The following is a 26,381-nucleotide window of genomic DNA, read 5'->3' on the forward strand; positions in this document are numbered from 1 at the left end:
ATGAGCTGAACTCAGCAATTTCTCAGTTAGTTAAGTAGAACATTCCAGCACATCTGCCACTTTCAGTGAGGAACAGAAATACAGGAGGATAAATTGACTCCCAATACTTTGTACTCAGCTGCCTCAGCAGAGGTGAGTAAACACCTTAGATCAGCTTCTCACTGTAGTCTCAGGTAAGGGGAAAGTGAAGCTAATCACTAAGTGACTTCATGACTTCATGACAAGGGGGAGTGAGTTCTGGCCCTGTACACGGTAGCCACACAAGAGGGAAGGAGCCCCACACTGCCTGCCTTTGGAAATGTGGAGAAGGTAAGAATGGCCTCCTTTTCCTTGACCTCTCAAAGTCAGGCAGAGGAGACAGAGCCCTTACTGAGCATTAGTGTCATCCTCTGGTCACCAGAGCCACCAGAACATGGGTCCAGGCAGGGCCCTAAAGGGACCAGCTCCTGTTCCTTTGGCACCTCCATTCTCCTGTTCCCTGGTGCCTGCAGAGGGAAGCAGAGACGATAGGAATGACATCCTTTGCCTTGACCTCTCAGAGTCAGAGAAAGGAGACCAAGCTTCTCACTGAGCATCTGCAACATCCTCTGGCCACTCTTGCCAGTATCAACCAGCTGTTTATCCCACCACATACATGACAGCTCAGGACACATTAAGGAAATCAACACATAACCCTAGCAGCAGCCTGCTAATTCAGCACCCCGGGTGCTACATTTCTTCGTAGTATGCCAAGAAAGGGTGTCTTGTGCAGACCAGGCAAGCAGTCGTCCTAGCTGCCACCAGAGTGAGAAGTAAAGGTCCTGGGCACAGCTGCCTTCTTACACTTTGGAAGATTTGTGACCAAGGATACCCAACTGATACTACAGCTTAGGTGCCAGATCTTACAAGGAAATGTAGGTTTTATTTTTTAAGTAGATTTAAAGAATCCACTTCATAAGCTGAGTCTTAGTGGCAGTGTGAGAACAGGGGATGTACTCTGTTCATTAGGTCGATGACTTGTCTTCCATTCAGTCTCTTTCTTCATGATTTCTGGAAATACACACACACACTTTTGCTCTAGGTTTAGAAAATGTTTAATTCCTATGTTTTTCTGAGCCTGCCTCATGTCAAAAGTAGCTTATCAGAAGAAAACATATTTTCTCAAAGACTAATTGAAAATCATGTGACTGCTTTTTCCTCTGACCTGGGAACAATTCCCACTGTGGAGCAGAATGTCAACAGAATCCCTGCCCTACCCCACCAGCATACAGTCTGTGTCTGGGAGGTCTCTTTGTCCCATCTGTCATGCAGCCACCCTTTAGGAGTGCCTACTGTGTGTAAAGCTCTTCCTGTGTTTAGTCTCCTGATCTCACCACTAGCCCACAAGTTAGCTGTTTTTATCCCCACTTTACAGATGAACAAACAGGACAGGTAGGCTGAGCAACTAGTTCAAGTTCACCGTGCTAATTAATGGCAGAACCATGGTTCTAGTCTGGGTGGGTATGACCCTAGCCCAGCTCTTAACGCTGCACTGGCCCACCATGCCCTCTCTCTGTCCTGCATAATGACCATGTAGTTTCATAAACCACTCTATGCTAGTGTAAATAAAGTAATATAAGAGCACCTTGAGAAATCCTTTCACTCTGAGCACAACACCCACAGAAATGCCATTTCCCACTCTGCGCAGATCTATGCTGTATCGTGAGCAAACTGCCAAAGACTGCCTGAAGGCGTGAAGCTCAGTTTATGCCAAACTTGGCTACATGGTGAATTATGATCTACAGAGCTTCTAAAATTCAGTTTATCACAAAGTTAACAAAAGAAAAAATACATGTGTGTGCACACACACACACACATACACTCATTAAACTGTGAAAAACTATCCTTTTATCAGACTTGCCATTCCTATAATACTTATGGCCCCATTGGCCTATTGAATAGAGAGAAATGGATATTTTGGTGTGACTTTTTTTGTTGTTAATATTTTAAGATGCTAATATGTCATTGAATGGGTTTTGTTAGTTACTAGCCAAATCATACTATGGTTTCTAATATTTCTTTGTTCTATTAGTATTAAATTCTCTATTAGTAACACATGAAAGTCAGTAACTCCAAGTACGTACTCAAAACTTTGCTGACTTCCATGGGGCAGAATTCCTTTTTCCTGCTTTGGGCTCCCACTGCTTTGTCCCGGCCTCTTGTCTGCCTTTTGTCTCTGAGGGCCAGTTGGTACAGACCTGTTCTCTTCCCTGGTCTTTGAGCTTCTGTCTGCCTCATTTCTAAGTTTCAGCCACTTAGCCCCGTACCAAATGTGGGATGTGTTTAGAGTTATTCTTGGTGAAACTCTTGAATTTGTTATCTTCAGCAATTTACTGTACAAAAGTTCAAAGACCAAAACAAACAAACAAAAAACAAAACCTGAGCAGGGGGAAATGTTGCTTCTGCATGGTGACAAGCTTCAGCAACTTACAGGAACATCTTCAGAGGGATGCATTAAAGGAAAATGCGCCTAAGAGCTCAGAGACTCGTAACCATATTTTCACTTTCCTGTAGAAAACACAAGAGCAACAGCAAAAGTACAGTCCTGGGAAATCAAAATCTAGAAGAACTGAGAAAATTAAATTTTGTGTTAGTAGAAAAAAATGAATTATTTAACATGACAACAATTTGGAAACAAATCTCCATTTCAATAATATGTATTTTATCAACTCTCACGAGCATTGAAACAAATGCTAAGGAGAAGAAACTATAGGAAATAACTGATGTTCCAAACCTTTGAATATAAATATCCAGTGACTAGCCTGAGATTCTCAGTTAACAATTGCAGTTTTTTTGGGGTTTTTTTTCACAGTTTTTAACATTTCACTAAACCATAATATACACAAACATGAACTTTGGCAGTGTCTTTGAAAGCGCTAACAATTGCAGTGTTTTTACAGCAGTTTTACCCCATGACATGCGGTGCCATGACATGCAGTGCCCACGTAGAGAAGGCTGTGAGGAAAGGCAGCTGGGTTTGCTCCTGTCAGCCATTATTACACTCTGTTAGTTTTCACACCCAGTTTAAGACCTCCCAGTCTTTGGGCTTTGTGTTTTATTACCCAGCTTTACAACTCATTCATTACTTGAACTTAAGCAAGTTAATCTCCCTAAGCCTCAGTTTCCTCTTCTGTAAAGTAGGGATGAGACACCACCCTCCAAGCACTGTTGCAAGGGTGCAGTGAGGAGAGTGCAGCGCTGGGTCTGCTGCCTCATCCTCAGCTTCCACCAGCTATTCACGTTTAATGCCAATAGGTAATTATGTGCACTCGGGGCCACTGGGTCTTGATGTCCAGTTAGTTCTCTTTGTTTCTACTTCACCTGTCCTCCTCCATCCCCCACACCGCCTCCACACACTCCATACTTTTTCATTTTCCTGTTTAGGGTTACAGTGCAGAGTGGCCTGGGCAGATCTATTGCTTGTGATTTATAATCTATAAGGAACAGGAAGTATCTCGAGCCAGTGTTTGTAAAGGCATTAGATAACCACGTGTTCTTCTTGTAAGCCAAGATTTTCACAGAGAGCCCTTGAGTGAATTTAGCCTGAAGAACTTTTAAAACAAAACAAATTTTTAAAAACCTTAAACCCCCCTCCCCATCAATTAAGGATTTAACCAAACAGAGCGCACTCTAAACAGTTACCAGCCATGGAGAATTAAGAAGGGAATTCAGGTGAACAATGAATGCACTGTTACCTGTATTGAACACGGACATCACTTTTCATTACCTACCATGGACATCGTAGGCCCCCATAATGATGCGGGTGTAGGGTCCCTTTAATCCATGCTGATTTCCCCGCTCAACTACACAGCACCCTATTCAGGGAAGGGCCAACAGCTTATCAAGCTGGATCTTGTTGAACATATTTCAAGTTTTAATTGTCTCATTGAAAACGTTAGATTCTTCATGGAAATTGTCCCCAAAATGTCAGGCAGAAAACAACAGCAGGTGTGCACAGTGGTGTTCTTGTCAAGGGGACTTTGTGAGAGGAAGTCTTTTCTGCCTTGCTTTCTTCTCACTGCCTCTTACATCTTACAGTTTTTACAGGACTCTCTCCAGTAGCACGTACTGATGGGAAGGTCCCAGTGTGGCTTTCTCTGTGCTCAGGCATCTTCAGGCAAAGGCACGTGGCAGAACACACCTGCTGGACTTTTAGACTTCATGGTGTCATGCTCTGGGGAAATGCTGAACAGTCCTGCATGTGACTGCTGTATATGCTGTTTCCTGAATATAGTTTTCAATATTTCCTGGTGGTAAGTGTAGGAGGTGGTCTAGAGAGAACCTGAAGTTTTTAGCCCTTTTGGTAGTTAGCTTGTATTGTTAGCAGTTTTTCAAGAGGAAGCTGTAGCAGAGGGGTTGCTGAGAGATCCTGGGAAATGTATGCTTCCATGACTAGCCACAGTAGTAGCAACTCTGGAGCTACACGAATGAGCTCTTAGAGCTACTGGAAACCAAGAGGAAGGACCAGGCAACTGCTCTGCTCTCTTGTTCTCCAGGAAGCAAAAGAAATTCATATCCTGCTAAGAGGACAATACAAGTTTTCTTTTAAGGGGTTTTGGAGTGTGCAGAAATGGTGAGAGTGGGAGTAATAAATTAAGTGGTATATGTATAAGCCACAGGTCCTCTACAGCATTCCAAATTGGAACCCAAGTGACAACCAGAAAAATCTCTGAAGGGATTTAAAGTAAGCCTGCTCCTCAAGATTTTGTTGCTAATAATTTACCCTCCGGAATACTACATTGTTTTGCTCTTGGAAGTGTTTTTAACCATCTCTTTAAGTATTGGTTAGGTCATAATGTCAGTGAGTGAAGACCACTGCTTTTATAAGAGCAGCCTCTCCTGTCCCATATTCAGATTAGGGTTGAGACAGTAAAACTGTCCCCGGGAACAGTAACACCTGTTTTCCAGACCTTCTGTCCCCACCTCTAGATCTCCAGTCTCCCTGTAGATTATAGCCAGAGTAGTGTTCCTAACAGCCGGACCTGTTCATGTCACTGCATCAGGTAAAAGTCTTTTGTTAGCTCCTGGGGACGTCAGCATGAAGTACACTTTCCTTAGTAGGACAGCAGAAGCCGTCATGCCCCAGTCTCTCTCTGCCCCTCCACTTGTCTCCCATCACTGATATTCTAGCCATTTTAGTTTCTTCCAGTTCCCCAGCATTGCCATGCTTGTTCATGTTTGTGACTTTGCTTGGTTGCTCCCCCAATCCACAGACAGAACTCAGGCATCAACTGAGGACTCACTCCTGCCCACCATGTCCCCCAGCTGCCCTCATCTGGGCTCTCAGGTGCCCCTAGATAGTGGGTGTCCTGTCGCCCCCTCCCATAGCTGTCTTACTATATCTGTTTTCCTGATACAGAGAAAATGCTCCATAAGTGTTTGCTCAACAGACTAATGAACAAGTGACAGTAAGCAGTCTTGGAAGCTGCAAGTGACTATGAGCAGTGAAGGGCTGCAGCTAGGCGTAACATTTTTCCAGCAAAAACAGATGTCATAGGTCATTAAAATTTAGTCTTGGAGGCTGGGGAGATGGCTCAGTTGGTAAAGTGCTTGCCTTACAGGCACAGGGCCCTGGGTTTGATCCCCAGCACCGCAAAAAAAAAAAATTTTTAGTCTTTATTTCATATAGAAATTACTATTATGTACCCTTCTCAATATAAGACTTCACTTTTGTTACCTTTTAAGAAATATAGAGGGCTGGGGATCTAGCTCAGTTGGTAGAGTGCTTGCCTTGCATGCACAAAGGCCCTGGATTCAATCCCCAGGACCACCAAAAAGGAAAGAAAAGAAAAAGAAAGAAATATAGAACTAGAACATAGCAATTTTTTCAGTGAAACACAGCAGCTGAGAGAGAGAGAGAGAATACCTATATCCTTGTATACATCACTCACAGATGCAGGTAGATACCCAGGAAAGGCTCGGTAATGCCTCCGAGGTGGCTCCGTCTCCAGGCAGCCTGCTTGCTCTCACCCAGAGTGTAACAACAGCAACCGCCTCACTGAGTTCAGCATACTCTCCGAGAGTCTCTTAGAAATATCACAAGCTTTCTTGGGATACTGTTCACATTCCATCCGCTACATTGAGAAGACTGCACCTATCAGATTTGTCTCTACATTTGTTCCGCAAGCATGTCCCATATGCCATCATGTGTCTTTATTAAGTGGTCACTAGTCGTAATAAGAGTGGTCTTATCAGCTGTCTTCCTCACCCTCATGCCTTCTCCCCCGTGTCCCTCCCAACCTTAGTACAATAACATTGCAGGTAAGTCCTTTTTGTGAGTTCTGGGGAACTTGCCACACAAGGGTCTCCCTACTGGTGACTTCCCATCTGACCCACTTGACGCACTCCTGGGAGCTGTGGGGTTTGCTGCCTTGAGAGACCAATGCCCTGGAGGGCTTGGGAGGGGCAGCAGGGCCAGCCACAGGTGTTGCCATCAGAGCACTACAGGCCACTGCGTCACATCTGTTGGGAAGGAAGTGTTTTCTGACACAGTATGCCGTCTTGTCTTTCAGCTTACATTTTACTATGGTACCATAGATGGCTGGTGTCCAAAAAAGTATTATGAAGACATCAAGAAAGATTTTCCAGAAGGAGATATTCGACTCTGTGAGAAAAAAATACCTCATGCTTTTATCCTCCATTTTAGCCAAGAAATGGCTGACATGATTGCTGACTGGCTGAAAGCTAATCTGTCCAAAATATAATGAGACGCAGGAAACAAGCACCTATAGCCAGATGGAGGAGGCAGTAGATGTACTAGGCTTAACAGATTTAATTTTCCTTTGATCTTTAATGTTAAAAAAGAAAGAAGTGAGAATCTCTTGGCTTCAAAAATTCCCAGCTCCCTGTCTAAAGACTGAGGTGAACATGTGGTGAATCATTCCATAGCATCAACAGCACATTTTCCAAGACTCAGGAACATTATTATCCACACAACGACTCCTCTTGGCACAAGAGCCCAGTGGCACTATATGATGTATTTGGTCAGTGGGATTCCTGCAGACAAAAGAAAAATCTAAATTTAGGTGCCTTTAATTGAGTTGCATTGTAGAATAGACTCTTCTGGAGGAAATTATGAAATACTTAATTGAAAATGTAAAAGACATACTTAAATGAAAATAAATACTGAAGTGAGATTATAAGAGAAAATACAGGAGACCAAGGAACGTGAAGAGTGTGGTCAGTTGCGTAAAGTGTACTAGTTCTTAACAAGGACACAGGAAGTGATGAGCCATGGATATTGGCAGTGAACATGGACGGAAGGTGAGAGTGAGCCCAGTCTACCTGAGCACAGGTCTCTCCTGAGATCATCAGGGTGACATCATGATCTGCCAGCATTAGACCAAGAATAAAGTTCACCAGACAGTACTCTGGTCAGCTAACCAGATAAAAGAGTGGTTGAAGGATCCCAACTCTGCCTCCTGTCTCAGCGCAGCCAGCAAGCTGTGTGTGGAGCCTTGGCCTGCCAGGTGATGAGCCCCTGCAGGCCCCTCACCTCCTGAGCCAGAAAGTGGAGGCTCTGGGCTGCCCCAACCGGATGCGAATGGGCCCATGTGCAGTTGCTTTTTCTGTGTTGAAGGCCAGCAGCCAGCCAAGTACTGTGCTAGCCTTTGGTGAGAATGGTGTACTTAACTACTGTAAATTCTTTTTTTCTGAAAATCTCCTAGTAAATAATTTGGGGGAAGGTGTTTTAAATTCCTGAGTACAGCATTAGCATAAATTGATTATTCTCCATTTGCATTATTTGTTGGGAATAAATTATTTTGCTAACAAACCAAAGTAAGCCATTAAACTATGTGAATTCAACTTCTCTGGACACATGGAGGTCTAGAAGAGAGAAGCAGGTTCTCTGGCTGAGAGCAGACTGTATCCTGAGGTCTTAGGAACCAAAAAGTCTCACTGGCTGCAGTGACAGTGGATGATCAATCAGAAACATTCCAGTTTTCTCCTAAAGGAAAGCCCTCAGGCATTATCATGCTTTAAGGACAATAAGACACTCTCCTTCCTCTCAAAACTTAAGGCCCCATAATGAAAGATCCAGCTCCAATATGCTGCCAGCCCCGTGGTGAGTGTTGAATGAGTTATTGTCCTTTGCCCGGCTTCTGCATCAGAGCAAATGGAGCAAATGCTGCAGAAGGGAAAAGCCAGGCCCCACTCGGAGTGTTATTGCTGCAAGGGGAAGAGCCTTAGATAACAGGCTGTGGGCACAGGGCTCCACGCAAGTCCTCATCAGCACCTGCATGGGGAGGCCTTCTCGAAAGCTGACATTAGAAGCAGGGACTTGTGGCTCCAAGACCTGCATACAGTAGGTGCCTAATAGCACTGAATCACTGCACATAAACAAGAACTGGTAAATCAGGCCTACTGGATTAAAAAGTAACATCTACCCCTTTTCTTTTAGATGTTATTTTATAGTACTCTGTATTTCAGAAATCTGCACATACCAAATTGTGTAATTTTTAATTTTTAGAGCTTAAAAAAGATATGGGCTCTTAATCATTTGAACACCAATGAATTTTCAAAATAAATGTTATACCAGCACTTTGACCATGTCTGCCCTGATTTCTGTGTTGGGGAGAAAAGATACAGTGTAAGAGTTTGCCTGAGTTATATTGGGGTTGAAGTCTTACTATTAAAAACCACTTTCTTGTTGCGTCTTTTAAAGAAGGAAGAATCAGATTTCAGGAGACTGAAGAGACTGAAGTCCACTTTCTTTCATTAGGAATTACACAGAAGACAAAAATCAAAAACAGTGGATGTAATCCATTTTTCAGAAGTTCTACCTGTATGTTTCAAGGTAGCCACAAGGACGGTCTTTAAGATTTAACTTCCGCCAGGTGTAGTGCCGCATGCCTGTAATCCCAGTAACTTGAGAAGCTAAGGAAGGAGGACTGTGAGTTCGAGGCCAACCTCAGCAACTTAGCAAGTCCCTAAGCAATTTAGCAAGACCCTGTCTCAAAATAAAAAATAAAAAGGGCTGGGGTGTAGCTCAGTGGTAAAGTGCCTTGTACAAAGAAAAAAAAGCCTTCTTAGAAAGCTGACTCATACTGAATGGAAAGTGTCAACTGGAGTATTGACCCACAGTTTTTTGTTGTCTGCTCTGGGCCTTCAGAGAAGCCCCAGAGGCAGTCCCCAACAGCTCCAGTGGCCTTATGTCCAAGAAGGCCAGAGCCTCTGGCCATCACTTCTCTACTCAATGCCTGGAGAGCCAGTGACCTCAAAAGCCTTGGTTTTTCTTCATCATACATTATATTAAAACAATAGCAATCTCAGACTAAAGAAGACCACAGAGTCGTGATAACCCAACACAACACCTGAGTCTGTCTTGGGTGTTTTTGTTATAAAATATTGAACATGGTCTGCAGATTAGCTGAAAGTAAGATAATGACTAATTCACCTTCTGATTTCAGTGGTTGTATTGTGGAGAAGTCGGAGAATGTCTGAGGACTGAACAAAGCATCGGGGCCATGGAGCGTCCTGTCAGTTTGCTCTCAAATGGTTCAGGGGAAAATAATGTTCTACTTGCAAAATTTTTTTTGGAATTTTGAGGTGGTTTTGGAATTTATAAAAAGTAATTTAAAAAAAAAAAAAAAAAACCCACAATGTTCTCTCCTGTATCTGTCTCTCCTTGTTTCTTTTCCAGAAAGCAAATTTCTTCATGCCAGTAAATGGGAACCTGGGTTCAAATCCCAGATCTGTTGTTTATTAGGTCTTTGAGGCTACATAAGACTTCACACCTCCCTGACTCTCTCCCCAATCCTTATCTGAAACTGGGATAATGTGAGTACTTATCTCAGGTTTTCATTCTGGGGAAGATATTATGTTTTGTTTTTAATGGGGAAACAATGAGATCATGCATGTGGCACTTAGCATCTTGCCTGGCTTATGGTGGATGCTCTGTGGAATGGAGCCTAAGGGGAAGGGATGACAAACTTGTGTTCCTCTACCTGGTCTTCAGGGCAGTGGAGGACCCCACGCTAACTCAGTCTCAGCACTGTTTCCCAGCCTATAACTTGACTCTTGCAGCCGTAGCATTTCTGGCTCACACACTGGGGTGACATTGCTCACCTGGCTCTGCTTTCTGGCCCCAGGCCACTCGGTCTCCCCACATATCTAACTGATATTTTCTCACAGTTCTCACAGTTGACTTAGAAAAGGTGCGGGAAGCAAAGCATTTCTTAGATAGCATGAGACATTCTCTTTGTTGCTGCCTTCTCTTGCAGGGGAGAAGAGGTGAGGACGTATTTGGGCTGCTCCTTCCTTTGGGGTAGGACTGAAGGAGAGGCCAGAGGCAGGGACTAAGTGTGCTGTCTGAACAAATGTACCTGTGGGACTTTGAGCCAAGCTCTCCTTAAGGAGGGGTGAGGACAAAAGTGTCTGAGTGTCCTTCTGATTGCCTCCCAAGGGGACTGAGATTCATGACAGTGTCCCAAGATAAGTGATCACATTGGCCAAGTGGAGAGTGGCTGTGGGACATGAGTTTGGCCTCTCCAACCTGAACAAAGACATCTCCAGAGCAAGCTTGGTGTCACTGAGTATGATGCCTGGCAAGACTACGGGTGATGTCCTCAGTCCTGGCGAGGGCCAGAGAGCTCCCTGGTTGCCATAGTTTTATAAAGAGAAAGCTCCTAGAGAGAGAGGGAGGAGGCTACCCCTAGGTCCAGAAGGACAGATAGAACTTGGATGGGTCAAGAATCCCTATATGGTCACAGTAGCTCATGAAGGCCTCCAATCCCGGGGAATTCTGTGCTGTTTCTAGATCATTCCTGAGATACAAAGGTAAGTGCCTTGCTCAAGATCTGGCAGCTGGTGGGTGAGCCCTGGGATTCCATTTCAGGCCATGGCTTCATCCCCTTCTTTCCTCTGCACCATGCTGCCTCCTGGAGGCCACAAGGAGAACCTCAAAAAAGTGGAAGGATGGGAGAAGGAATCACGTGAAGGGCAAATGAAGGCCTGCTTGGCAGTGGAAGTGAAAAGCTACCGTAGTTGGTAACAGCTGAGCCATTTTAAAAGAACAAAAGCTTCAACAAAAGGTTTCCAAGGCAAAAACTGCATCCAGCAGTAGGTTAAGAGAGGGAGACTAGAGACTGGTCATAGGCTCAGCACCTCTGCCACGCACCTCTGGCACCTGGTACTCCTCACCAGACTTGGTCACTAGTCAGTCCCTCTCCACACGTGCTGTGCTCTTAAACCTTGGCTTCAATTTTGCCCACCCATACCCCACCCCATGAGACTTGGCCCCAACTGCTCCAGCCTCCTCCAGCAGTGCCCCCTCCCTCGGAGCCTCCATGACTCCCGGCCCTGGCTGCACTGAAGCACTCCTCATTGTTACGGAAGTGATGCCTTTACTGATCTGCTCACCACCCCCACCACCAATACTCCTTTCTGTCCTTCAAAGGAGAGTTCTGGAGGATGGACCATGTCTTAACTACCTCTGCACTTGCAAAGCTTAGAGAATAGGGCTTGCCATGTGGAATACTGTATAATTTGGATATCTACATTTCTACAAGTTTCTGCCATGCCTAATAGGCAAGCTCTTAAGAAATGTGCATTCTCACAGTTGGTCGGACGATCAGGAAAGCACAATTTAGTGCCTCCTCATCCTCCATTGGGAATGTCAGGGCAAGTGTTGGTTACATGCACTTGCTCTTTTATCCTGTAAGCATTTCCCCAGCAAAGCAATGCACAGCCGGGTCAGAGGGATCCAAGCACATCAACTGCTTGTTTTCTGGCACCAAGGAGTTACAAGGAAACAAGGCCCCTCCACCTCATGGCGCATTCATCTCGTCCAGTATGACTGCAATTATTACTTCCATTCTTCTATGATTAGAAAACCTCTGGGGTCTGGGTATTAGCAACTACCAAATATGTGGCTTATTATTTGTTGAGCATTGGCCCCATGCAGCACCCCAAGTGGGAATTATAGCAACAATACACGAGACCGTGCTTGGGGATAGTAGAGAATTCTCATTTTGTGTTGCATTCCTCAAACATTCTGGCAAAAGGGCCTGTGCTGACCTCTCCACACTGGGACAGATTTCCTTGCTGGTAAGTCTATGGGAACATTCCTCTTCCCTGAGATGGGAATGTGACCCCATGACTGGGCGTCCATTAGAGCCAGGGGGTGTGGGTGCACCTGCAGGGTCTCCCCTCCCTCACAGAGGGACTAGAATCCTGCCTCTGCAAATCCACCCTGCTCAGGCTCTGCAGAACATCTGGGCTTCCTCCTACTGGCCACTGCCAAAGGGCTGTGCACCTGCATGTGATTAGGACTCAGCAGACGCCCACAGCCCAGTGTTGATGGCTGAACGCTGGTGACACATCCCAGCGGACACATTTCTGCCCCGATCACTGTTCCTTCTGGGATGAGGTTCAGAGGCCACAGGAGATCCATGCATCCATGCCCACATCAGGTACCACCCTCAGTAGAGCAGCTGTTGGAGACATCTTCACCTCTGCCTGCTTGGAATAAGCAGGCATCAGGGGCAGACCTGTAACAACAGGGCCAGGAAGGGAGCAGAGGGGTCGGTCTTAGCCCCTTCTTAGCATCGTCATTACGGAGCCTTTCAGATTTACTCTTGTCAGTGTTTGGGAAGTCAAATAAAAGTGAAGATGCCACCTGAACCTTCCTCTCTCCCAGTCACTGCACCTTCTCCACTGAATGTGGAAGCCTCTACACAGAATGCTGAGGTAGGCCAAGTGGAGACGACACCACAAGAAAATGAAAAACTGACCAAGGAAGAAAAAGAAGCATGATGAGACTTTACCCTTTGCCATGGCAGGGTCCAGAGCTTACATATTTATTGTGCCTGCCAAATGAGTTAGTTAAAAAAGGAACACAATTTTTCTTCCAAAGAAAGAAAAATTCTCTTCATTTAGTAGTAATGGAAGTAAGGAGCAGGAGAACAGCTTTCATGATCCATCTTTTAGCAGAGGGAGAGACTCTCGTGACCAAGGGACTTGCATTCACATTACTGTGGGAATAGTGGATTCAGAGAGGACAGGTACTGCCATCACTCTGATGGAAAGGTGGGTCACACTGACAGACTCCATGTCCCCCCCTCCAAGAGGTAATGCTGGTAACAAGTCCTTAATGAGGGCAAGTCCCTGTCAGCTTTTCATATCTGCAGCTCTGTCACTAATCCACTCCCAGGGACATTTAAGGAACAGGTGTAAGAGCTTTCTCCTGCATCTGTAGGAAAAATCCCATGTGACACCAGAAGAACCAGGGAAGGCTGCAAGGTGGTCCTACACCCAACTCCCGGCCAGGACAGACACTGGAGGCTCCAAGGTAGCATCACTGAGCACACAGGATCTCTTTCCTTGTCACAAAGAGAACTGAGCAAATGTGGCCTGTCAGTTGGTTTCTCTGAAATATGTCATTGGCCTTGCAGAGAAAGCTGACCCAGTTGGGCCTTATGCTGTGGGACTTTGGAGGGTGACTGTACAACCTGCAGAGGCACACCGTCTGGAGGAAGATCACTCCTAAGGCAGCCTGAAGCATATGCAAACCCAAAGGCTTCCCATTCCTACTGAGTTTGGAGTGAACACTCAGGATACAAATTAGAATGTTCATTTCCCAAAGAGAAATTATTTTTCACAGCATTTTGGCCTCATCTCCCTGAACCAAGCTTGATTTTTTTTACCCTCCTGGGAAGTGACATCATACAGTGTGGGGCTGCACACAGTGTCCTATGCGATTTCACGGTGGGTAGCAGCCATATGCCTGAGGCCCTCCATTCCCCATGCACATCTGAGACCCTGATGTTAGAAGGGGCAGCAGTCAGCATAAAGACTAGCAGCACCAGGCCTACCTTTAACTGTCCCTGTTTGAAAGCAGTCACTCCTAATGCCTGGATACTTGACTGCTGTCCTCAGATACAGAGGAGAACCAGCCTAATACAGAGGCTGAATAACAAAAGCCAAAACACTGTTCCCTAAAGACCAGTCATGAGCAGTTTTATGAATAAAATATTTAATCAACTTATCTGTACAAAATATCAAATGGTTAATAACAAGTATAGGAGCATGTTTAACAAATATATACCACTATGTAATAATCAAGAAAAATAGAGTTTGCTGTTTTACAGGTCATTTACAGTCTGATATGTACAATCTATTTAAATTTGAGAATACCTATACACATGGATTTATACCTGCCCTTGAAGAATTCCCTGTAGCTGGCCTAGTCACAGAAGCATTTCATGATGCCAGTGAATGCTGCCCACAGAGCCAGGCTGGGCAGCAGGGAGACGGCCAGTCTGCAGCCTGCAAGTCTCGGAGTCCTGCTCTGGCCAAACCAGAGCTGGAAGATTGCCAACAAAGAAGATTTCACTTTGCATCAAATGAGTTTTTAACACCACCCCCATCTCCTAACTCCCAAGCCAAGCTGAAAAACAGTGGGTATCACTGCAAAATGAAAGGGACTTGCCCTAAAAATAATTAATTTTGTCTTTAGCTGTGGAGGGAATGAAGTGTAGTTGATCCTTGATGGCATTACCGTCACTTCAGGTTTTGCCATTTCCTTCAAATCACAGTATTGGAATCTGATTAAATTTGCTTTTGAAGCTGCAGGCCGCTCACCATGTGCAGGAGTCCGCTGCCCACCCAGGGCCCATTCGGACAGCATTGCTCTGGAGCAGGTGCAGCTGGGCCAGCTACCTTCACAGTGAAAGGGTCTGCTTCTTTACTTATACGCAAACAAAACAGAAACCCAAACTTATCAGAATCCCCTATTGTCATCTGCTGAAAGGGCAGATTGCAGATAGCATGTTAATCCTTGTTTTAAAAAAAAAAATTCATTACCTTCTCATTTGGTGGGGCGGCGGGGGTGGGGAACCTTCCAGCTAAAAGACCTAAAGTGACTCAATTGTGATTCTCTGTCAAAGAAAACATAAAAGCTATTTATACTATAATATAAAGTGAAATATAAAAAATAAAATCACTCTAAGGGTGCTCATGTTTAATCTGTGATCTAGCCAAGGTGGAGAAGGCCAGAACAGCCCTCCTCTCCAGAGTCTCTGCTCCTGGCTTAGAACGCTTGCCCAATTCCCAGCCAGGAAACATGTTTCATCCTGAGCTTGCTTTCTCCCCCAACTGGATCATCATTTTCTAAACAGAATGCTGAATGGCTGGCTTCCTCTGATGCAGACAGGCCCTGATCCAGAACTATAAGTTGCTAGAAAACAAGCCCTGCTAGCAAGGCCCTGCTTTCTCAAGACAGCCTACTCCCCTCGAGCCAAGATGTGCTGCCCCAAGCCATGGGGGAACCCAGGACAGCACACCATTATCTAGCCTCAGCAGCCTCAGACACTGAGAGATAAAAAATAAAATAAAATAAACTGCCACAAGGAAAGGTCCTCAACACACCTTGTCACTGCTTTTCAGACTTGGCCCAGTGAGGACTGCCCGTAGCCGGCCTGAGCACCTGAGAGAAGTCAGGCTCCTCAGGGGAGTTACTACCAACCACCATCAAGCAGTTCACTGGCCTAGGCTGCCCCTCCCCATCCAGTGTCTCAGGGAGTGTCCTCAAGGCAATTTAACCTGTGTGCATCTGATCCGCTTGTGTTTACTTCTAATTCAGCAGGACTTTTAGAAACAAGTCTTACCAAAAGTCTCCTCTGGGTCAGCCACGAGCACATCTCAGCCCCCAAAAGGGACAGCTGTGGTTCTAGATTCTGGCACGTGTCGGGGGGCCTCCGGAAAGAACAAGGCATTCACCCAGCTCTAGACCCAGGAACTAGGTATGGAGGTTAGGAACAAGACTACAAAGACAGCTGCATGCCCATGGCCTGCCTGGCCACTTCTGCCACCACTGCCCCACGATCCTGTTTGCCAACTCCAAAGGCGGTGAAACAAAGATAAAGGCAAAACTGCCACCCTCATCCCAAAGTCTGCACCACCCCTGATCACAAGCCTTTCATTGTTTTTCTAGACAACCTATTTCAGCATCCCTTGGAAGAGGATAAAAAGCTTCTGCACCCCAACTTCTCCCAGGCAACCCTCTCTGAACCCAGAGTTCCTAACCTAGGAGGAAGTTCATTTGTCAAGAGCAAAATGTACTTCTTAGACCTTCAGCCTGCAAACTCACCTGCCTGTGCAGAAACACATCTCTCAGAAGTTCCTGTGGATGCTGCAACACTCTTGCCAATGAAGGGGATGTGTGTGAGAGAAACCAGTCCTTTCTTTGTCACACAGGGCAAGCACACCATGCACAGATGCTGGAGGCAGGAAGAAGCAGATCACTGGCTGGGTGTGCTGCTCTGAGCATGAATTTGAACTTTTTCAGCAACAGCAAGCAAGTCTTGAAATCAGCACTGATTTTTCTGGGACCTCACACCCCTCGACTGCCCATGCTGTCTTGCTCTGATATCGTTGCTGTGGCTGCCCTGCAGCACCAACCCAGACTCTGCCTGGCTGAAGGCCTGCTGCCCAGCCTCAGCACAGCACAGCAGCAGCCAAGCTCGGTAAAGCTGGGCCTGCACAGAGCACGTGCCTGACGGACACTCAGAGTTCACAGCCCTTAGTCACCCCACTGATTAAAAAGACCAACTTCCAGACTCTTTCCATGCAAGTGACTCCTCAGGTTGGAATGGTGGCCTTCCTGAGAAGAGGGGCTTCCTTCATCAGAACCTCAGTCCAGGTCACCTGTTCATGCAGCTCTGTGCTCTGAGCACACAGATCAAAGATCCAAACAGCAACATAAGAAAACTTGGCTTCAACCTAAGTGGTCAGGCGACTCCTCGAGCAAAAGGCCGAGTGTCTGAAAAATCCAAATGAAACATTTACCCATGATTGCCATGGTCATGACACCAAACGAACCATGAGTGTTTGGTGAATTAAAGATGACGAAATTGATTGATGTAGCTTATGAACTGTTATTCAAAAAATTTTGACATTGTGGAAAGACAAAAAAAATCTTTCTGACTCCTCCCTTCCTCCTAGTGCTTCTCAATGGTCAACTCCACCACCATCTTCCAGGCAATGAAAAGGTCTTCTGCCACCTGCTGCCAGGGTCACTCCCCTGGAAGGGTGAAGAGGGACCTCAGAGGCAGACAGAGAATGACGACGAAGTGAGTGAGGAGGGGTAGGGTCGGGCAGGGACTCGAGGGAGCAGCCCACTCCAAGACAAGTTTCTTGCCTGGCTCGGGGACTCTGGGACAGTCCCAGGCATCTGTCTGGGTTGCCAACACCTACAGTGGCACATGGACATTCCAGTCCACACAGGCATATGGTGACTTTCCACTCACTCCTGAAGTTTTTTACCTACTGGGATCACTGGTCCACATCCTCTCTCCCCTTCCCAAACCTTTCCTCTGCTGCCCCAACAGAGGCACCTACGGCTGGTTGGAGTCCCTTTCCAGTTCTCTATCTAAATGTGGTCCTACCCACCTTATGAGGCACAGGTGCTATTCGAGTGGGTTAGCAGTGCCCCAAAACCAGGGGCACAAGGCAGCTCTCAGTCTGGAGGAAGCTGAGCCCTACCCCGAGGTCCTGACCTCCCCTGCATCTGCCTTGCCCCAGGTAGAAATGGAAGCAACGTCTATGAAGCACCTACAGAAGCTGGGCATAGGATAAGACGGGCATACGGACCAAAGCAAGAGCTGTGGAACTTAGGAGCTGTGGCTCTAGGACTGGGGTCAGCGGGGGACTTTTTCAGGAGCACTCACATTTGCTCTACCTTGGACTCATCTGAGTAGGATTTAGGGACAGTAGAGTCCTAGGTCCTATGGGCTGGAGAGGTCCTTTCTTTCCCCCCCTGGGTCTGCCACTCTGCCACTGGGCCACATCTCCAGCCCAGAGCTCCTCACTTTAAGGGGCAGAAGTTGAAGCTCAGACAGGGAGGTACCGTCCATGACTTGCCTCAGGCCTCTCAGGAGATGCCTTGTGGACTCCCAGCATTGGAGCGTCCTCCTACCAGGCAAGTGCAGGCCACCCTGTGGAGATAGTTGACTTGGGGGTGCAGAAGCCCACAGTGGACCCTGACTCTAGCACCACTTGGACATGCCAGCCTGCATAGAAGTCTGAAGACTTCCCACTCCCAAAGTTTTATAGCTGCTGAATTCACTGCTCCACATCCTCTCTTCCCTCCCCAACCCAGACACTTCCAAGGGGCAAACAGGCCCTTCACTCCCTGGACAGACTGCTATTTTCAGAGTCTGATTCCCTCAGCCCACCTGCCCAGACCATCTGGCCCTCAGTCATTGGGGGAGGTCTGTATCCTAAGGGGACAGGCTCTCTGGAGAACCAGCAAGGCCCTGGGACAGCTGCAGAGCCTTCTCTTCCTTACATTCAGTCTTCAGGAGACCAGATTCAAGCAAGGGGAGAGCTCTGTGTGTAAGCTGCTCTTGGAAGCAGTTCAGTTTTGCTCCCTGCTTTAAGAAGAAAATCAGTCTCTAGCCCCTGAGTGGACCTGCTGACAGGATAAGGACTTGTAGGACTTGGACTGCTCCCTGCTCCTTCCGCAGGGCTGTGGAACTCTCCTCAGGACTCAAGGCCAGGCTTCAGCCCTGGTGTACATCATGTGCTCGGTCAGGGGAGAAGCTCCTCACAGGCCTTCCAGGGACTTTTACCCTCACACAATCCATACCTCTTCTCTTCCTGTCCCTCTTGAGCACTCAAACGCCAGGGAAATTCCCTATGTAACAAGTGAGCACAGCTCTAGTCTGACTTCTCCAGGTTAAGACCACAGAGCCTGCCACCTTCTCCACAAGACCCAGCCCAGCTATTTGGAAAGCCCAAATTCCACAAAGTCAGCATTTATTTGGGAATGGTGGGAATGTCCACCTGCCAGTCTAGGGGTCTCCCATAACACAAAAATTCTGGTTTCAAGCCCAGACGTGGTATTTGGCAGACCCAGCAGCAGCACCCCCTGGCCCCAGAAGGCCTGCCTCGTGCTCCCTGAGCAGGGACATAAGACCCTATTCATCCATAAGAAATAGTTGAGCAAATGTTCTCAACAAGCAGTGCACAATTCTCCCCAAAGTGGAAAATTCTGTTTGCTTTAGTAGGGACACTTTGGTGACTTCAGATGGGGGGAGCACTTTAGCTCGTGGTTCTGACACAGTTGATCCCAGGTCCCCATCAGTGGTGTCTGGAGATTCCAGCTGGGGACTCTAGCAGAGCAGCTGGGTTTATGCTGGTCACCTAGTCTGTTCCCCACCAACCAGAGGACAGATGGCACAGGATGCTCCCAATTGTGCTGACAGAATGTTTCTCTCCACGTCTTGGCAAAGTCAGTTTAACCACAACCTAGCAGCAGAAACCTGACCACCCCATGTGTGATGGCCCTTTTGCTGTCATTTGAACCCAGGGAAACACAACCTCTAGAGAACGGACTCTGAGGAGGCAGAGGGCTGGGCAGAGCTGAAGCCTGGTGGGCACCCTGAACCCTGGTCATTCCCACAGCTTCAGGGGAAACGCAGGAAACAGTCCTCTATTCAATAAACCAAGGCGCACCCTGGGGCTCAGGGTCATGGAAGGACTGTGCTGACTAAGGACAACACCTCTCCCCAGGGTGCAGTGTGGAAAGATCCAAGGAGACACTGACTTCCTACATCACCCCAGACACGTGCTGTTAGGAGGAGGTCAGCAGCAAGAAAACAGGGGAAAGGACATGTTTTTTCCCTACCATAAAAAGCTCAGGTTAAATCAAGACATTTCTTGCCCCAAAGTCTTTATTTTATCCCTAGTCACTAAAAAAAAGTATCAAAAAAATGTTTGCTTTTGTCCAGATATTAAGTACCCTAAAATTTCCTCAAAATACTATTGAAATGTGATTTTTTTTTCATTAACTTCCTCTCTAGATCTTCTAATACTACAACCTGTAATACTTTTGTGCAATTTTTTAATCTTTATAATGAAAGGTATCAGAGCAATCACTAATAAAATTGTCATTTAAAACAGAAGAGGAAGGTTTCCCTGGAAAAATCCATAAATCTGGGCACCATATTTGCTAGTCAAAAAGATAAGATGCAATTGTTTCAGAGTGGCCACTTCTGATATTCTTTTTTTTTTTTTTTTTTAACCTGAAGAAGCTTTGTTTTTTCTGGTTATTTATGACTATGCACACAGTCAGAGCACATAAATTCACATTACAAGAGGGGGAAATCTTAATTTTAAGAATAAATTATATGTGGACTTTTTTCCCTTTGGGGGAATTTTACAGAATAAAAAGGACTCAGGTGGGGCCCTTAAGTAAATCAGTGATATCTAAATTTCTAGTTTTTCCTCTGTGTCAGGAGTGTAAAATATAACCACTAAGAGTTAGAATGTGTATAAACCTTTCTGGATCTTATCATCCAAGACGAGGGCAGAATTCATGCCTAACCAAGGACCTTAAAGAAGAAAGCCAGCACAACAAGGCACAACAGCACCGGGAGGGCTGCGGGTGTTTGAAAGCAGCCCTGGGAGACCCTGGCGGGTGGAGGCCAACTCTCTCCTGACCATTGACAGAAAGGCACAAAACACTTCTGGGCATGCACAAATTAAAGACACAATGAAGGTTGGCATGTCGAGCTCGCTTTTACATAAACAAACATCCTACCACCAATAACTCTTCTGGGCAATATTCGGAAACCGAGACAATCTTGCACCTCTGCTCCGCCCACACCAAGGCCCTGCCTTCTAGAAGGAACCACAGCGGAAATTCGAGCAAAGAGCAGAGGAGGTGACCTTCCTCCTGCTCTGAAGGTCTGGGCTGTGAGTTTAAATACGACAAAAGCACTTTTGTGTGGCTTCATTTCCCTTTACTATCACCCTGCCAAAAACTTCAGCAACGACACCACTGAGAAAGCAGCCTAAATCCACGCTGGCTGGATCATTAAGCGCCGGCACACTCCGGCCCAATCTGGGTATGCTATTTGAAGGGGCTGCGCCTACCTGGCAGACTAACCAGAGTCCTCCTCTGGAGCAGGCCCCAGGAAACTCAAGCCCTGACAACATCTACGCCAACTTCTTAGGAAACCCTCCTGGAACGTCTCTTGGAAGAGCAGCAGCTGTCCCCCTTTCTCAATGCCCCTAAGACGCTGACACTGCCTCCTTCTGACTAGGTGCAGGGCTTCCGAACCTGGCACATCCCACCTCACCCCCAATATCACCACAGCTTAGACTCTGCAGTTTAGAACCTCTCCTCCAATTCATTTTTCCCCATAGAGAAAAAGCCTTTCCACTTTCTAGATCACTCTATTGGAATTGATAAAAAGGGGCGGTGCTGACCTTTGCAGGGATCTGGGCCGCTCCAGCCACACATTCTTTCAGACAAAACTGCCCTTTCAAAACTGAGACAACGCCACGTTAAATTTTTTAAAGTTAAGGGGAGAGGATACCTTTTGCAGCAGTTCCTTCTCAAAGTAAATGGCCTCATGCAACACAAACCTCTAGACAAGGCGATGCAACCCTTCTGGGGCCCCAGGGTGCAGCACCAGGCACACAGCCACCCATGCTCCCCGCCGGGCCAGAAACAAAACGTCAGACAAACGTACTCCAGGACCCATTGAGGCCACCCATTCTGGAGCCCCCCCAGTCCTAACCCGTTTCTACCCGGTTTTTAGTGCGGGTTCCTGAAACATGAACACGACCTCCCTCCTCTCCCAAAAGGGGGCAGTGGGCGCTACAGCGATCTGCTTACAAAATACACATGGCTGTGACATTCGTAGCGGCCGTCTCCCTCTTCCCAAGGCTTGCGGATGCTGCTGTGCACTGCGAATGTGTTCGTGAGTGAACGAGTGTGTGGGTGTTGAGTGTGAACTTGTGCTCTCCTCCAGGCGGACGCGGCGCCAGAGTCCAACGCGCACCCATGCTCGGTGACAGGCCCGGCCCAAAGCTGCTCTTCGGCAGGAATCCCTGGCGGCGCGGCTGCCCCCCGCCCCGGCCGCACGCTACCTGCAGCCGCAGGCCTCCACCACCATGTCCTCGTACTGCTTGTAGACCACGTTGTTGGCGGCGTCTATGTAGAGGATGCTAATGGGGCTGAGGCGTGCGGGCACGCAGCAAGAGGCCGGCGCCGCGTCGGGCGCCATGGAGTTGAGCAACGTCTGGATGATGGCATGGTTGGTGGGCTCCAGGTGCGAGCGCAGCGGGAAGTCGCAGACGCCCTCGCAATGGTAAGCCTCGTAGTCCAGGGGCGCGATGATCCAGTCATCCCAGCCCAGCTCCTTGAAATCCACATGCAGCGGTTTGCGGCTACAGCGGCTCCGGCCCCTGCGCCCTTGGCCCCGGCCCGTGCCCCCGCCGCTGCCCTGCGAGGCCCGCGTCCCGGTCAGCGCCGTCCGCCGCCGCCTGCGGCCGCCAATGACTATCCTCGACGGCCTATTGCCGGGTCCTGGGTCGGGCGGCGACTCTGCGACCAGAGCCGCCCCGAGCGCGCGGGCCTGGGCGCGGATCTCTCGGAAGAGGCTCTCCTTCCTCTGCGTGCGGGAGGAGACGACCAGCAGCGCTCGCTCCTCAGCCGCAGCGCCGCCTCGGCCCAGCCAGCCGAAGCCCAGCAGCCGCAGTGCCAGCGGACTCTGGGCGGGACCGACCACTGCGCGCAGCAGGAGGCAGAGCGCGCGGGTGGCGCGCGGCTCCTGGCGGTGCGACCGCAAGGCGTCCGCCACGTCGAACACCTCCCACCGCCGGCGGTCCAGGGACTCAGCAGCACGGGAATGCAGCAGGCGCGGCGAGCGGGCTGCTCCCGGACACGTGGATAGCAGCAGCAGCGGAGAAGTCGCACTGCCAAGGCCTGGCTCCGGGGATTCGCGGCGCAGCACGCGGAGCTCCGCACTCACCACCTCGTCGGCATCTGGAAGGCTGGACACATCGAACAGGAAGCTCTGACCAGTCTCGGCCGCGGAATCGTCTGCGGGATGCCGACAGAAACAGAGTGAATTGAGAAGGAAGCCGCACTCCCCGCCCTGGGGGCTCCTCTGCACCTGGCGCAGCTGCCCTTGAAGCCGTAGCGCGCCCCCACACTGGGCCCCAGCGGGAATGCGGCCAGCCCGGCCCAGAGCTGCGAGCGTTGGTCCTGTCTGAGGAAACCATGGACACCCCGATAATCACTAAGCCCAGTGGGCAGAGGCGCGCCACCGCACCCGGGACCAAGATTTAAGGCCACAGCAGCTTTGCGGCCTGCCTCGAAGTCATAAGTTTGCAGGAATAGGGTTGGAGGCCAGACTTCTGGGAGGTAGCAAACAGGAGGCAAGGTGGGCTCCTTAGAAATCATGCTTTCCTTACTGAGGTCCTGCGCAGTATAGTGATTGCTCCTTACAACCCTGCTGAGACTGCAGGACAGCTGCAAGTCCCGGCTCTGCGAAAACATAAAGTTCCATGTCCCCTGAAAACACTTTCCTCTTCTGCTACTTCTCATCCCCCAACCTAGCCTGGACATCCCGGCCGACCACCATCTCCCATGCAGGATAGGCTCTGCGAGAGGTCCAACAGGGGAACAAGGCAGTTCGGTGGCGGAGACTTTGTAGTCCAAACTCATCGCTGGGTGGAAGGGAAACTAACTGAAGCCCAGAAATAAAGGTCAGTCTGTCCCAAGGTCTCGGCAATGAGCACTGCTGGTCGCCTTCTGGACCCTAGACCTGGCTCCTCCTAGTGCTCCTGCAGCTTCTGAAGGAGGGCAAAAGGCAGCAAAGGAAGAAGGAACTTTTCCGAAATTTTTGGGGCAACTGAACGCCCTTGCTGTCATTAGGGCAGCGGTTCCTGTGAGCTCCAGCTTCGAAAAGAGCCCCTTGGTAGGCTCATTCTTTAGCTCTGTTGTGACTTAGGCTTGGGATTTTATTTCTGGTCGTGGGCACTTTTTTTCTTTGGGGGCTGGGATGGGGGTTAAATTCCACCAAGCAGCGGATAAGGAGCTCCCTTTGAAGGGGATCATATGGTTTCATTTTGCCCCAAACTAGGAGAGACTGTGCAGACTCCCCTTACTATCGGAGATTTGCACATCAACCATGGACACCAGGCTCTGATGCCTAAGATCCAGAGTCTGGGTGTTGTTCCTGGCCTCTGGGGACCTCAAGCAGCCTGTTCCAAGATAAGGTTCAGGGGCAGAGAAAGGGGCAGAGAAAGGGGCAGAAGAGACGGTGGGCAGGGGCTCCAGCCCTTGCTTTCTCCCTAGGGCTTGCTGAATATTTTCTCTGCCTTTCCTCTGCAGATCTTGGCCTCACCCTACTCCCCCAGCCCTGCCACTGCATTTCCCCCTGGGGCAAAGCAGAGTTGGTCTCAGGTCTTGCTAGCCAAGCAGAGCGGCCCCAGGAAAGGATTTATCTCCTGCATCTTGGGAGACCTAGCCTAACTTGAGAAAGTCTGGGGCTTCTGCTAGTTCAGGGTCCTACACATGCCCCTCTCCTGCAGCCTGGGCACTCCCTAGGCAGGGAGTGATCTGAAGCCTTCCTTGCCTGGAACACCAGGACTGGGGTTTTCTATCCTACAATTCTAGTACACAGTGCAGAGGCCATGTTAGGCCCTCAGAGAATGCGTGCCAGTTCAAATGGTCCTATAGGGTCATTTGGGCCCAGGATTTCCACGTACCCAAAATAAAACAATCTGTGCCCAAGGTGTGCAGACCATCAGTGGCTCCCAAGCCTCAGAACAGCAGCCCTTATCCAGCCCTATTTGCTTTCTTTCCCTCCTGCCTTCCATGCTACGTCTCTAGCTGGACAGAATTAAAGCCCAAATTACTTGCATTTCCGCCTGAAATTAGTTAAATTTTCCCTATCTGTCTGCTTTAATGACTTCAATGAAGATTAATAAAATCCAGATGACACACAGCAACCACCACACGGTCTCACCCACCTACCTTTGGAGGGCCCAGCCAGGGTAAGGTGGGGCACTTGGACAGAGAGGCCTGCGTTCCTGTACGACTCTCCTCCCAAACAACCGGAGTCCTGGACTCTGGCTCTCCCGAGGGCCCAGCACAGAACGCAGGCATCCATGGACACTCACTTCCCACACTGGAGCCACTACCACGCAGATGCTGCCTGCCGAAAAGGGCCCTCCGCATACCTCAAGATGCCACCAATCTCTCCAGTCTGATACCTGCCCCTGCCTGTGGGCCCCTCGAATTTGTGAACCCCCAATGATATTGGGAGGTACAGATTGCTCCAAGGAAGCAGCCACTCCTGTCGTCGCTGCACAGTCCCTCTTGGTAGTAGCCCCAAAGTCCCAATTCTACCCTTTTTTCTCCGAAGTCTCTTGGTCAACGCCACTCTAGACCCTTCCCCAAGAAGCAGATCTTGGACTCAACCTGCCTTCTTCGAGGGGACCTACCAGCCAGCAAGGCCAGGGCAGCTCGGTAGAGGCACCCGCTCAGCCCTCTGGAACCGGCCTGGCCAGCTGCAGCGACTCGCGCCACAGTCCCGGCGCAGCGGATCCGGATTCGTTGACCACAGCAGCGAAGTTTCTCTCTAACACCTGAAGCTGGGATTTGCGGGGCCTCGGCCCCAAATGGAATGGAGCAGGAGTATGGCTCCGGGGTTGGTCTCAGCCCAGGATCGCACCGGATGGGCGGACGCAGAAGAGGCGTAAGTACCTTGGGTCGCCAGGTCTGCGAAGCCGGTGATTGTGTCCGCGTGGTCCTGGCCCGAGGTGGAGGCCGCCCCAGCGGGAGCCCTCCCGGCCAGGCTCCTGTAAAGCGACATCATGAAGTGGTGCGGCACCACTGAGCCGTTCCTGAAGCCAGAGCCCGCGGCGCGCTGCGCGGCGCGGGCCCCCGGAACCACCGCGGCCTGGACAGCCGAAGCGCCCGTGGCCGGGGCGAGGGTCGGTCGGTCCGCGCCGCCGCCCCCCGGGCTCCAGGTCTGCCCTGCCCCCGCCGCTCGCAGCACAGCCGCCGCTTCCAGCCCGTCGCGGGGTCGGCAGGCGCTCAGCAGCCAGAGGCACAGTGCGGCGGCGGCGCTCAGGTCCATGGGCTCCGTGGGCCGGTCGGGAGGGCGGCGCGGGCTCCGTGGCTCCGGGAAGTCCCCCGGCGCCTTTTGAACATAGTGTTTAATAATGGGGGAAGTGTGCGCGGCGAGCCGCGGCCCCCCCTCCGCTCCCACCCCACCCCCGCCCAACGCCCGGAGCAGCGCCCCCTGCTGAACACTCTGCTGGCAGCGCTGCGCCCCCGACTCGGGCCTGTTGTGGAGTCCAGGCAGGAGCCTCCCCTGCCACCAGCGCTCCGCTACCACCCCTCGCCCAGTGAGAGTTACCGGCGGTGGCTCCCGCCACTCCCCAGTGCCCCGCCTCCCCTCCCCACGGCAAGACGACCCCACTCTGCCCCGCGGGCGCTGCGCCCGACACAAACGCGCGCCTGGGTTCGAGGCTCCGGGTGTGGTGCGTGCTGTCCCAGCTTCTTCCCCACTTCTCTGCGGAGAAATCCGCCCCCTCCCCACTCCTGTTCCTGG

The 26,381-nt window shown here is 49.3% G+C and overlaps 2 protein-coding genes across 2 annotated transcripts in view; one reads left to right on the forward strand and one right to left on the reverse strand.

Moving 5' to 3' along the window:
- The window catches only part of Ldah (lipid droplet associated hydrolase), a 96,930-nt gene extending 87,309 nt beyond the window's left edge, over nt 1–9,621 (forward strand). The window contains 1 exon segment of the mRNA XM_047523355.1: nt 6,531–9,621. Coding sequence (XP_047379311.1) covers nt 6,531–6,722 — 192 coding nt within the window. The 3' untranslated portion in view covers nt 6,723–9,621.
- Nucleotides 9,622–14,047: 4,426 nt separating this feature from the next.
- On the reverse strand, nt 14,048–25,904 carry Gdf7 (growth differentiation factor 7). The gene is made up of 2 exons (XM_047521874.1): nt 25,529–25,904; nt 14,048–22,855 (listed from the first exon to the last, which is right to left on the reverse strand). Exons 1-2 carry the CDS (start codon nt 25,902–25,904, stop codon nt 21,897–21,899), a joined length of 1,335 nt encoding a protein of 444 aa, XP_047377830.1. The 3' UTR covers nt 14,048–21,896.
- Nucleotides 25,905–26,381: the final 477 nt, after the last annotated feature.

This window comes from Sciurus carolinensis, chromosome 13, assembly GCF_902686445.1.
Source record: "Sciurus carolinensis chromosome 13, mSciCar1.2, whole genome shotgun sequence".
Classification (NCBI taxonomy): Eukaryota; Metazoa; Chordata; class Mammalia; order Rodentia; family Sciuridae; genus Sciurus; species Sciurus carolinensis.